This window comes from Schistocerca nitens, chromosome 1 (genome assembly GCF_023898315.1).
Source record: "Schistocerca nitens isolate TAMUIC-IGC-003100 chromosome 1, iqSchNite1.1, whole genome shotgun sequence".
Lineage (NCBI taxonomy): Eukaryota > Metazoa > Arthropoda > Insecta > Orthoptera > Acrididae > Schistocerca > Schistocerca nitens.
The window spans coordinates 115,980,170-115,993,311 of NC_064614.1; the positions used below are offsets into that span (position 1 = coordinate 115,980,170).

The 13,142-nt window shown below is 41.8% G+C and overlaps 1 protein-coding gene and 1 long non-coding RNA gene across 2 annotated transcripts in view; both read left to right on the forward strand.

The window, feature by feature from the left end:
* Nucleotides 1–7,851, forward strand: part of LOC126234675 (uncharacterized) — a 55,625-nt gene extending 47,774 nt beyond the window's left edge. Inside the window, exon 3 of the long non-coding RNA XR_007544761.1 lies at nt 7,653–7,851. This is a non-coding gene — a long non-coding RNA (uncharacterized LOC126234675). The remainder of the gene's footprint in view (nt 1–7,652) is intronic.
* Nucleotides 7,852–8,496: 645 nt separating this feature from the next.
* The window catches only part of LOC126262324 (uncharacterized), a gene marked incomplete in the record, with an annotated part of 175,556 nt that continues 170,910 nt past the window's right edge, over nt 8,497–13,142 (forward strand). Inside the window, 1 exon segment of the mRNA XM_049959293.1 lies at nt 8,497–8,553. Within this exon segment, the coding sequence (XP_049815250.1) occupies nt 8,497–8,553 (57 nt within the window).

The following is a 13,142-nucleotide window of genomic DNA, read 5'->3' on the forward strand; positions in this document are numbered from 1 at the left end:
GCTGATTGGCTGCTCTTGTACTCAATGGCTGCTTCAATAGAATCCACTCGCTGATTGGCTGCTATCATACTGTGGCCATGAAACCCATGCACTGATTATCTGTTGCACCTCCTCTGTTAAAATCACTGTAGTGTAAACTGTTCTTGAGTTTACAGTTCAAAGTTCATGAGTCCTAGTGCCCAAATACAATAGTCCTCACCTGGAAGGGTGCCAAATGTGGCGTTCACCTGTTTTATTTCTTTACTGAAAATCCTCGGTGTAGATGTACTACGTTGTTATACTGGCTGAAAAATGAAAAATGGGGGGGGGGGGGGGGGGGTGGAAGTTCAACACTTGACTGCTGTAAATAATGTAGCTGACCATTGCACAGTTACATTTCACAGTTCTTTACTCTCACTGTTCACAACCCCAAATATTACACAGTTAATATTGGTTAACTTTTGATAAGCCTCATTAATAGTTTGCTGCGTGGTGTGGGATCCTTACCAGTTAGTATTAACGGAGGACATCGAGAAAGTGCAAAGAAGGGCAGCTTGTTTCGTGTTATTGCGCAATAGGGGTGAGAGTGTTGCTGATTAATACGCGAGTTGGGGTGGCAGTCACTGAAACAAAGGCGCTTTTCTTTGCGGTGAGATCTATTTACGAAATTTCAATCACCAACTTTCTCTTCTGAATGCAAAAATATTTTGTTGACACCCACCTATGTAGGGAGAAATGATCTTAAAAAAAAAAAAAAAAAAAAAAAAAAAGAGAAATCGGAGCTCGAACGGAAAGATTTAGGTGTTTCTTTTTCCCAAGCGCCATTTGTGGAGTACAAAAGGCACGCCTAGGGTCAGAAGTTAGCAAAGTTTAGGCCAGTCTTGGAAGTCGAACAATTAAATGAAATGGACAGTGGAAGGGGAAGCGGTTCATGTTAACTTATGTTGGTGGCCGGTCGGGATGAGCAGCGCCAGAGGCTCTTCCTTCCAAAAAGATGTCTGTTCTGCTCGAGGTCTGGATTACAAGAGAGAGAAGCAAGTGTGTTCTGCACTGCGGAACACTCCAGCGTCTGCACATGTGATTGGTATCCTGCGCAGGTTGTTGGCTAAAACCAATGGTGTGAACTCACAAGCAGTTTCAGCAGAGGGCTCAGGGCATCTCCTGTCAGTAGCTTTAACAGGACAGAACTGCCTCAATTTTGAAATGCAAGCGACTTGTCACATAGACACGGCGTGAATTACTCTGGGAGAAAACTTGTATAGATTCCACTGGGCCTTTGAAATAAATTTCTTAAACCAATTCCCTAAAATATTCCTTGACTGGCTGCCATCGTGTACAGCTGTTTCCTCCCTGGGGATATATGCCTTTTCATCACAGGTTTGGTCCGAGCTCCATTCCTCCGTGCGGGGAGAGTTATTCCTGCCTGTATGTATTCCTGCCTGTTGTAGGAGGCGACTAAAAGGAGTCCCACAAGTTCCAGCCTTTATGTGATGGTCCCCTGTAGGTTTTGACCTCCATTTTTCATAATTTTCCTGAAGTGTGAGCCAATTGGGGAAGGGCGCCTTACATGATGCATAGTGTCCATCATACGCTTAGTCCTCTTGCATCCTTCGTTGACATGGATCTGCACTTCTGCTCATTCTCCAGCTGTTAAGTGAGGTCTCCTTCTTGGGTGTGTTTTCCTCCACCCTCTGTGCAGTATCGCTTTCTGCGCTGTCGACGATAATGGACTTCTTAGCTCATTTGCACCTGATATCAAATACAGTAGCCAGTCGGTTGTGGTGGGGCTGCCATGTATGCTGTTGCTTGTATCCCTCTGACTAAAGAGGGATCTTCAGGTGATGCCTGCGCCATTAGCTCTCCATGTACGCAAGGAGTAGATGCCCGTCACCGTGGGGCATCAGGACTGCCAGCAATGGCCATCCTGCCGGGTGGCCTTTGCTGCGGCTGGGTGGTGCCTGTGGGGAGGGCCCCTGGTCAGAGTGGGTGGAATCAGGACGGATTACACGCCGTGAAGTGTAGTACATCATCTCTTGCTGGTGGTCAAACACCAGCAGTCCCTAAGCGAACAAGGTCTAACTTCAATGCTAAGAAATATGACCCCAAATCCCCCCCTCCCGGCCACACCATCGGAGGAACACCATGCTAAGGATGGCAGCGAAGCTTATTAACCCCGGTACCTCGTATGTACAAGAATTGATGGGGAATCTTTCTTGTCAATGAAACCCAGTTTTTTTTGTTTAGAGGGCAAGTTTGGGGAGGTGGAGGGCTCGTCAAAAATGCGGTCAGGGTTGGTCTTGATCAAAACAGCATCACCTGCCCAGTCACAGGCACTACTTGCCTGTGACAAGCTGGGGGATGTTTCTGTCTCCATCATGCCCCATAAGAGCTTAAATACGGTCCAAGGTATTATATTTCACAGGGACCTTCTTTTGCAGTCTGACAATGAGCTGTGCACCAATTTAGAGCAGCAAGATGTATATTTTGTCAGGCGCATCCACTGGGGTCCGAGGTATAATCAGGTTGCCACCGGTGCTTTCATCTTGGCCTTCTAGGGTGACACATTACCCGAGAAGGTCAAGGTGATGGTCTACCACTGTGACATAAAGCCGTATATCCCTCCCCCAATGCGGTGCTTTAAGGGCTGGAGGTTCAGCCATATGTCTTCCCGCTGTACTTCCAGCATCACATGTCGAGATTGTGGACGTCCATCACATCCCAATTCTCCGTGTGCCCTGCCTCCCGTCTGTGTCAACTGTGGAGAGCATCATTCACCTTGCTCGCCAGACTGCAGCATTTTACAGAAAGAGAGGTAAATCATGGAATATAAGACCCTGGACCGACTGACATACACTGAGGCTAAGAGAAAGTATGAGAGGCTACATCCTGTGCATAAGACGTCAACCTACACTGCCACTATGACAACGGTTCTACCATCTTCCGTTCCACTGTGTACAGTTGCCTCTGAGCCATCAGACCCCACCTGCCCCCTTGTTGGAGGGGGGGAGGGGGGTGCAGGGGGGGGGGAGGGCACTTATCTCCCTGTTGCTCCTGCACAACCTACTTCAGGAGCAACACCCCCCCCCCCCCCACACCATTCCCCCCAACATCGGGGACATCAGTCCCCACTGCTCAGCTGGAGAGGCAGAAGTCTTCTTTGGCTCCTCTCGCCAGGAAGGGATCCCTTGGGTCGCTCCCTTCCCAGGTTCCTACCAGTGGCAAAGCGGACACCTGCCAGTGGCTGAAGCAACCTCGGGTAGCCGATTGTAGATCTTCACAGTCCTCCTCAGTCCCTGAGACTGAATCAGTGAAGCCCTCCCAGCTGGACAAACCCAAGGAGCAGCGAGAGAGACCTTAAAAGAATAAGACCTCCAAGAACCGAGGCACTGCAGTTGCACCCACACCACCACTACTACCTACAAGATCTGTGTCTGAGGATGAGGTGGAGATTCTGGTGTCCGCTGAGGACCCAGATCTTGCTTGGCCCCCAGACAATGGATGTCAATCGCACAGGTACTCATCTCGTGGCAGCAGGTGACCCTGAGGCATAGACTGCCTCATTGATTGGTTCATGCTTTCCCAGTCCTACAATCATGTAATCCTCCAATGGAATTGCGGCAGTTTTTTCCACCACCTGGCTGAGCTATGGCAACTGATAAGCATTACACCTGCTTTCTGCATTACCCTCCAGGAAACCTGGTTCCTGGCAATGCGTATCTCTGCCCTCCACGGCTATAAGGGATATTACAGGTACCATAGCGACTATAATAGAGTGTCAGGTGGAGTTTGCGTTTATGTCCTGAACACAGTATGTAGTGTACCTGTGCCCCTTCAAACCACTCTTGAAGATGTGGCTCTCAGGATAAGGATGACACAGGAAATAACTGTCTGCAATGTATATCTTCCTCCAGATGGTGCAGTACCTCTGAACGTATTGGCTTGCACTGATTGATCAACTCCCTAAACCTTTCCTACTTTTGGGAGATTTTAACACGCATAACCCCATGCTTACTGGTCAAGGTAGGGAGGTCGAAACTAAATGATCACATGGCATTTATTGGCCAGGATATACCCTTCGGGGTTTGGCCTCCATATCGCAAGTCGTTTTTTTAGTTGATGCCACTTCGGCGACTTTGTGTCAATGATGATGAAAATGATGATGGACACACAACACTCAATCCCCTGCTGGGAATTGTACCTGGGCCCCCTTGTGTGGTAGGTTGTAACACTACTGTTGCTCTATGGAGACGGATAGTTCACAGTAAGCGACAATGCTCTGGGGAGCAGGGCGAGCTGGAACAGCCTGGTGTGTGTTGTTGTTGTTGTTGTTGTTGTCTGACTCACGATTGGCACTCACACGAGCAACGTGCAAACAAACCAATTATCGTTCAATTCTTGTTTTCTAAGTAGCCGGGAAGACCAGAAGAGTAGTTTTAGTCATACACATTTTATTTGACTGGATTTTTAAAAATTAGACACAGTCAAGTTCTAACATGAAATTAGGTATTCTTAGGATTTTTAAAAATGAGTTACAATCAGGTTCTTACATGAAATTAGATATTTTAGGTACTATAAAATTACAAGTTTTGATAAAATGTGTTGTGGTTGGCAGGAGAGCCAACAGCGTGTTACTCGAGGAGGCCGAAAGGCACGCGTTTTAGCTCACGCAGGCTGGCGTGAGGTCTGGAACAGGACAAGTAAATTAGAATTTAGAAAAACTGATGTAAAATGGTGGAATACTTAACTTTAATCCATTAATGATGAACGTCGGTCTTGATGGTACATGATTCACAATATCAATAGTAACTGATAACGGCGCCTCGCTAGGTCGTAGCAAATGACATAGCTGAAGGCTTTGCTAAACTATCGTCTCGGCAAATGAGAACGTAAGTAGGCAGTGAACCATCGCTAGCATAGTCGGCTGTACAACTGGGGCGAGTGCTAGGAAGTATCTCTAGACCTGCCGTGTGGCGGCGCTCGGTCTGCAATCACTGATAGTGGCGACACGCGGGTCCAACGTATACTACCGGACCGCGGCCGATTTAAAGGCTACCACCTAGCAAGTGTGGTGTCTGGCGGTGACACCACAAAATATTTGTGTAATTCTTAGCTGGGAAGACCACGAGAGAATACTAGTCACAAAAATTTTTATTTAATTAGATTTTTAAAATTTTGGTATAATCATGTACTAATCTTAAATTAGGTATTTTTAGGTACTATAAAACTAGCTTTTTCGATCATAAATTGGCATAATTCGTTTATGTACAACTTTTATTGCCTTTATTTAATGAGGAACAAAATAGGTTTTTACATAAAATCTGAGGTCTAGTTATCGCTTCCACTTTACTTGATCTTATGTCTTCCAAAGCTCTTTTAAATTCTGATTCTAATACTGGATCCCTATCTATGTTATATTGACTCCTATTTCTTCTTGTGTCATGTCATCAGACAAGTCTTTCTCCCCCTTCCCCACCCCCACACACCCCTCCTCCCCCCTGCATAGTGGCTTTCAGTGTTCTATTTCCACTTATCCACTCTTTACTTTATATTTCTCAGTAGAATTCCTAATGCAGTCTTAATGTTAGCATCCTTATTTTTAATTTCACTGTAAGTTGTTTTGACTTTTCTATATGCTGAGTCAGTCCTTCTGACAATCATTTTACTATTAACATTATCAAAGCCAGTGGCCCAACAAGGGAAAAATCTTTTGTTAGTGATGTGGAAAGAAAGGTTCTTAATAAGGCTTCACAGAGGACACTGTCCAAAGACACATGACTGTGTCATCCAGCAGGAAGACACAGTGAGTGTTTGTGGTGAGTCGTTAAAATTTTCTGAATGTGCAATAGTGGTACCTTTTAATATGTATGAAAGTGGAAGTTGAGGTCAGCCAGTCAGTAAGATGTTCTTTAATGGGACTCTAGACTAGTGTTGACTAACTGCAATGCTGTTACTTGTAGCTGTGTAACTTCATAAGAAACCACATGTTAGGAAAAGGACTTATCTTAGATTTTAGTTGTTAACATATATATTGTTGTACCACAAAATATTTAATGACAAAGTACAGCCAACATTCCATTGACAATTTATTCCATGTTTTAGTAGTGGACAAGGAAAGTAATTAATTTTAGTTATCTTCTATTAATCCATAAGTACGATGATTGAATAAAAAGTAATGCCTCCACCTTCATAGCTCTTCAACAGCTGGCAGCATTGGTATGCGGCAGGTACTGGTTTGTTGCGTAGCCTCTTCTCTATGGCTCCAGGTGGCGGGAAGCCTTAGCATTGAATGGCTGTGTTGTTACAGTGTCAAGTATGGAACCCTGCGCAGACAATGCGATTTAAGCAACGTGCAGTCATTGAATTCTTGACAGCAGAAGGTGTCAACCCTAATGAGATTCATCAGAGAATGAAAGTAGTTTATGGTGATTGTGTTGATGTGAGTATTGTGCATCGTTGGGTGAGTAAGTTTAAAGATGTTGAGGCAGGAACATATGACCTGCATGACAAACAAAGAGTTGGACGTCCTATGACAGCAACCACCGTGTTTCACAAGCAAAATGTTGACAGATTGATTCAGGATGATCGTCGTATCACTCAGAGAAAAATTGTGAGCACAATCAGCATTTCACAAGAATGTGTGAGTCATGTTTTCCTGCAGCATGACAGTGTCAAACCACACACTTCACATGCCACCATAGCAGAACTTCAGAGACTGAATCTCATGACCGTACGGCATCTTCCATACAGTCCAGATTTAGCACTGTCTGACTTCCATCCGTTCCCGATAATGAAAGACAATCTGTGGGGACATCATTATGCTTCTGATGAAGATGACATTGAGCGAACTGTGAGACTGTTGTTGCGGAAAGAGTATGTCGACTTCTTTTGTGACGGCTTCATAAAACTTGTTCATTGTTGGCAGAAATGTATCCAATTGGCTGGTGATTATGTGGAAAAGTGAATATTGGTAATTAAAGACCACATTCTAAGGATTATTTCTATATTTGATTTATTAATATATTCCCATCTGAACCCAGTTAATGAAGGTGGGGGCATTACTTTTCATTCAATACTTATGATTCAGCTGCAATTGGAAGCATATAATTTTTCTTCTTCTTCTTCTTCTCCCTCCTCCTCCTCCTCCTCCTCCTCCTCCTCCTCCTTCTTTCCTGTTTCTCTGTAGGTTTGGCATTATTTGTGAATTGAGACAATGTGCATGACGTTGGGCAGATGCCCATCCTGATGCCACTTCCCACCCCCTCTCCAGGGCAGGATCTGTGTAGTGCATCTATTTATGTCTAGAATAAATCTCTTGTTAAAGTGGGAGAATGTTTTTTAAAAGGTTAAGTAGTGAGTAACTGAGGTGGAATGTGGGTGCAGCTTGATATTTAACTAGTTGGATGTGGGAAACTGCCTAAAAACCACATCCAGGCAGGCTGGATCACCATCCCTGAGTGAGCTTCAGTCTGAGGCAGGTCCATATCTCTGAATCCCAAAAGTGGTCTGTTAATGCACTCAGCTCTCCAGTTGGGTAATGAGAAACATATATACCCGTGAAAAATTTTGCTCAAGTTTCCTGTGTTAGTAGTATTGTCTAATGTTAGATTATTATGCTCTTCAAGTGTTCATGTTCTAGTGACATATTTTATCATGTAATATTCCTTTTCTTACAGAAATTTGCTTTTCATCTGGAAGAACTGAACCAGAATAATATCTTGCATAATGAAATAGTTCAACTTTCTCCCTTATTTCTTAAGTTGTTTGGTGATGATTTTGTAAACCACTCCAGCAGAAAAGTGAAAGTGCTTGTTGCTGCATGTATTGCATACTTGTTACCAGGATGTATTCAGATGCTCACATCTTCAGATCATTTTATGGTTTGTATTGATTGATGGTAATTTATTGATTTGTTGCAAACATATTTAGAAAAAGTGGGAACTTGTTTTTGCTTTTGATGATGACAAATTTTCATTTAGCGATGAAAAATAATTTGTATATTAGTAACAAATTGTGTTTATGTTGCTTGTAACTTAACATACCCAGATTTATCTATGTGAAATTACTTGGAAATTAGCTCGGCAGTTGGTCCTATTTAGGACTCACCAATTTACATTTGTCAGTATGAAAAAGGGAAGAATTTTGATATCCTCTACCCTCAAGAGAATCCATGCTGGTACTGTGGGGCAAAGATTATTGAACGTTAATTTTCTTTGGTCCTTGTACATACACTAATGAGATGCCCCCCCCCCCCCCCCCCCCCAAATATGTGAGCTGCGAAAGGAAGTTAAGTAATGATCACGAAATGTGCCATGCTGTAACAAATAAATTTATTTCTGTAAGGACAAAATTAAAAAACAGAATATTACTCACACGTTGTATAAAAATCATGAACATGGGCAAGAATTTGTGGGCAATAGACACCTTTATTCCTAGTACAACTATAGCAAATGTGGTATGGACTCTACTGTGAGTTGAGGGCTGTTAATAATAACGGCAATTCACACACGTAGAAAAGCCATGGCTTTCCATGCAAACAGAGAGGTGCTGACTTTGACTACTGCAGAGAGCAGCAAGGTAACAAGTGGTGCTAATGTAGCTCAGAGTTCCCTACATGCTGGTGTCTCAACTTCACAAATCTGCAGATATATGACAGAAAGCATAGGGGAGTTATGTAGGAATTTTGCAAAAGAGGATCAGGTAGCGATAGTGGGTGGAGCAGGGAATCGTCTTGATAGGGATGGGGAATATGATGTAGGTGGTGACCTGGTAAAGATAGCTACTCAAACTGATGGCACTAATGTGCATTTTGTGCAGCTGTTTCTGTCTCATGATCGGCCTCACCTTAATGTGGCTGTTATGTGTGTTACCATGAGGCTGGAGAAGGCACTGATGGCAGAGAGCATGAGTCACATTGCAGTAGTGCCAGTTGAGTCTATCAGTAGATCGGGTTTCACTAGACATGGGCTGCATCTCAGTAGGTATGGGAAGAGGAGGCTGGCAAATCTTATAGGTGACAGTGTAGTGGGTGGTGGTGGGATCACTCACGGAAAAATTCTTGTAGTAGTTGGTGTTAGTGCTGCACCTTTTTTGGATTTAAATCAGCTGGTAGGTATACCTGCTTAAAGGAAGTCCCTCTAACTAAGGAATCACCTTCAGAGTATGTGGTAAGCAAATCGAATAACTAACTCACAGGATAAAATTAAAACCATATGGTCAGTTGTGAAGGAAGTGTTTGTTCAGCAGCACAAGGTCGACGATATAAGGTCAGTTCATAGTAAGAATATTTCTGTTACTGATAAATCAGATATATGTACAGTATTTAACAATCATTTTCTGAGCATTGCTGGCGAATTAAATAAAAATTTAGTTTCTAACAGGGACTCATATAACTCTCTTGGCAAATGCCTTTCTAAGATTGATGTTTGAAATACTCCTCTGTGATATAGACAAGGGGGAGATTAAGTCAATAATTAAATCACTGAAGACTAAGGACTCTCATGGATAAGACGAAGTGCCTAGCAGAATATTAAAGTACTGTGCTGCACACGTTAGCCCTGTATTTAGCCATATTTGTAATTTTGGCTTTAGGAATGGTCAGTTTCCTGGACGATTAAAGTACTCAGTAGTAAAGCTGCTTTATAAAAAGGGAGAAAGGGATAATGTAGACAATTTTAGACCTATTTCTATGCCGTCAGTGTTTACTAAAGTTATTGAAAAGGCTGTGTATGTAAGGACAATTGATCATTTTATATCATATAATTTGCTATCGAATGTACAGTTCGGCTTTAGAAGTAGTGTAACAACTGAAAATGATATATTCTCTTTTCTCTGTGAGGTACTGGATGGATTAAACAAAAGGTTTCGAACACTAGGCATATTTTTTGACTTACCTAAGGAGTTTGATTGTATTGATCACAAAATATCACTCCAGGAGTTGGACTATTACTGAATATGGGAAGCAGCTCACAATTGATTCACCTCTTACTTTAACAACAGACAGCAAAAGGTCATTATTCATAGTGTTCAGAATGTCTGTGATATGGGGTCTGAGTGGAGTTTGGTCAGTTGGGGGATCAGTGTTGGGGCCACTCCTGTTCCTTATTTATATAAATGATATGCCCTCTAATATTACAGGTAATTCTAAAATATTTCTGTTTTCTGATGGCACTAGCTTGGTAGTAAAGGATGTTGTGTGCAACATTGGCTTGGTTTCAAATAGTGCAGTGTGTGACTTAAGTTCAGGGCTTGTAGAAAATAAACTAATGCTAAATCAGAGTAAGACTTAGTTTTTTTATTTTCTAACATACATTCAAACAAAACCCGACATTTTAATTTCACAGAATGGGCATATGATTAATGAAACTGAATAGTTCAGATTTCTAGGTGAAACTACACAGTTCAAATTTTTAGGTGTTCAGATAGATAGTAAACTGTCGTGGAAAGCCCACGTTCAGGATCTTGTTCAAAGACTTAATGCTGCCATTTTTACTATTCGAATGATATCTGAAGTAAGTGGTTGTTTGGCACACAAATTAGCCTACATTAATTATTTTCATTCTCTTTTGTCTAATGGTATTATATTTTGAGGTAATCCTTCCCATTCTTAAAGGTTACCTTTGGCTCAGAAATGGGCAGTTCGGGCAATAAGTGGGGTAAGTTTGTGAACCTCTTGTCGATCCCTGTTCACAAGTGTGGGTACCTTGACATTGGCCTCTCAATATACGCACATAAAAAAAAGTTTTGCATCACCTTGGTTTCAAGAGTTCTGAAATCTGTACAGAAAATTGGAATAGAGATGAACATAAACATCATTTCCGCCCTTTTTATTGCTTATGAAAACCACACATAGCTTGTTTACCACTATACAGTGAGACCTTCAGAGGTGGTGGTCCAGATTGCTGTACACACTGGTACCTCTAATACCCAGTAGGATGTCCTTTTGCATTGATGCATGTCTGTATTTGTCATGGCATACTATCCACAAGTTCATCAAGGCACTTTTGTTCCCGATTGTCCCACTCCTCAATGGCGATTCGGCGTAGATCCCTCAGAGTGGTTGGTGAGTCATGTTGGCCATAAACAGCTCTTTTCAATCTATACCAGGCATGTCTGATAGGGTTCGTGTATGGAGAACATGCTGGCCACTCTAGTTGAGCAATGTTATCCTGAAGGAAGTCATTCACAAGATGTGCACGATGGGAGTGCGAATTGTCGTCCATGAAGACAATTGCCTCACCAGTATGTTGCCGATATGGTTGCACTATTAGTCGGAGGATGGCATTCACTTAATGTACAGCCATTACGGCGCCTTCCATGACCACCAGTGGTGTACATCGGCCACACATAATGCTAATATTTGCTAATTGTCCAAACAAACTAACCCATATACATAAAAGCCTAGAAGATTTATTTAAAATTGATAAAAAAAAGTGTTTCACAGTGTATTGGAAATACACATTTATGTGAAATAACACTATCTTTGGCGGCAGCCTTTGCTAACAATTTACAAATCTCTGTCACAGCACAGATGTAGTTGACAGGTGCTTGAGTATATTACCCAGTACCTATGGTCTTTTGTAAGTCGACTGTTCCAGCATGGTACAACCATACAGCAGTGTGGGGAGTGGAACCACCCACATCTTTCAGTTTACTCTCTAGAGTTCTCATCACATGCTTCAACGGATGGGTAACTTCCTGTCTAGCATTCACATCAAATCCTGAAACCTCGCTTCCTGAGCACAGGGTCCCGGGTTCGATTCCTGGCAGGGTCAGGGATTTTCACCTGCCTCGAGATGACTGGGTGTTTGTGTTGTGCTCATCATTTCATCTTCATTCATGAAAGTGGTGAGTTTGGACTGAGAAAAGGTTGGGAATTTGTACAGGCGCTGATAACTGCGCAGTTGAGCGCCTCACAAACCAAAACAACATCATCAAATCCTGAAACATTGTTTTGTGTACTAAATATGCTGTTCAATACCTGCTTCACATCACACAAGATAAGCTCTCCCAGTTCATTTTCCAAAGTCAGTTATGTGGGATTTATGTCAGGTGAAATTAAAAATTGTTCACGTATGAAACTTCAATAAACAGAGTTAAAAAAAAAAAAAATAAAGATGGACTAATAAGGTGTCTTACACGTATACACTAAGATACTATTCCTAATTTTTACAGCACAAATTATAAACATTGTCCCATTTCGAAATTGCAAAAGGATCTATTCATTTAGTCTTATGGCATATATGTATCAAATTCTGAAGCACAAATCTATTACAGAACATAATTATATAGCGTATCATAGATTTTAACTTAGTCTATAGATAAGATGGAACTCTAGGACTCACATCATCTTACATACTAAATTCCAGACAAACAAAACACAATTATATAGTTTTATGATTCTACAAAGAGGTTTAAACTCTGTCAACGGAGAAGATATTACTTTAGAAATTACATGATCTTACATACTAAACTCATGACAAACAAAATGCAATTAAATAGTCTTGTAAATTGACTAACGAAGCGTATGTTTTCTTCTAGACAAGGGATCAGTAAGCACCCATGTTCATAGGTCTTGTCCTCAATACTAAACGTTAACAGTACTTGACGTCTTACATAATTGCTTTGCTTACCAGCAACTCCTCTTATCCTTATACATGCAATGGACATTTCCACAAAATTCTTACTATATTGGCACTCGTCTCTAAATTGTTCAGATATCCCACAAATCAGGCTACTTGTGTCAATCAAACAGTTCCCTTCCCACTAATAAATCTTAATCTTGATGTAAGGACACCCAAAATCTGAATCATCATTTCTGTTATTACACACTTCATGTTAAAGATTACTTTCTATTTCATCAGATGCTGCATCCACACTGTTTTTGCAGGGTTTTATCAACTTTACTGGTATTGTAACATTACTTTGATTACTCATGTTCTCAGGTAAAGATGGAACACACTAAATGGATTCCATAGCACAACTAATATCACTTATTACAGAAGGAACACAAAAAAATGGCCACCAAGAGCTGTTGCAGGACGAATTGATTCACGGATCCAGGTATATGGCTCCTTCCGTGTATAGTGATTTTACGACTATGACGAGTGGGGCCTGAAGATGGTATCAATATAATGCCGAAACTGGTAGCACATAGAAGTTCATAA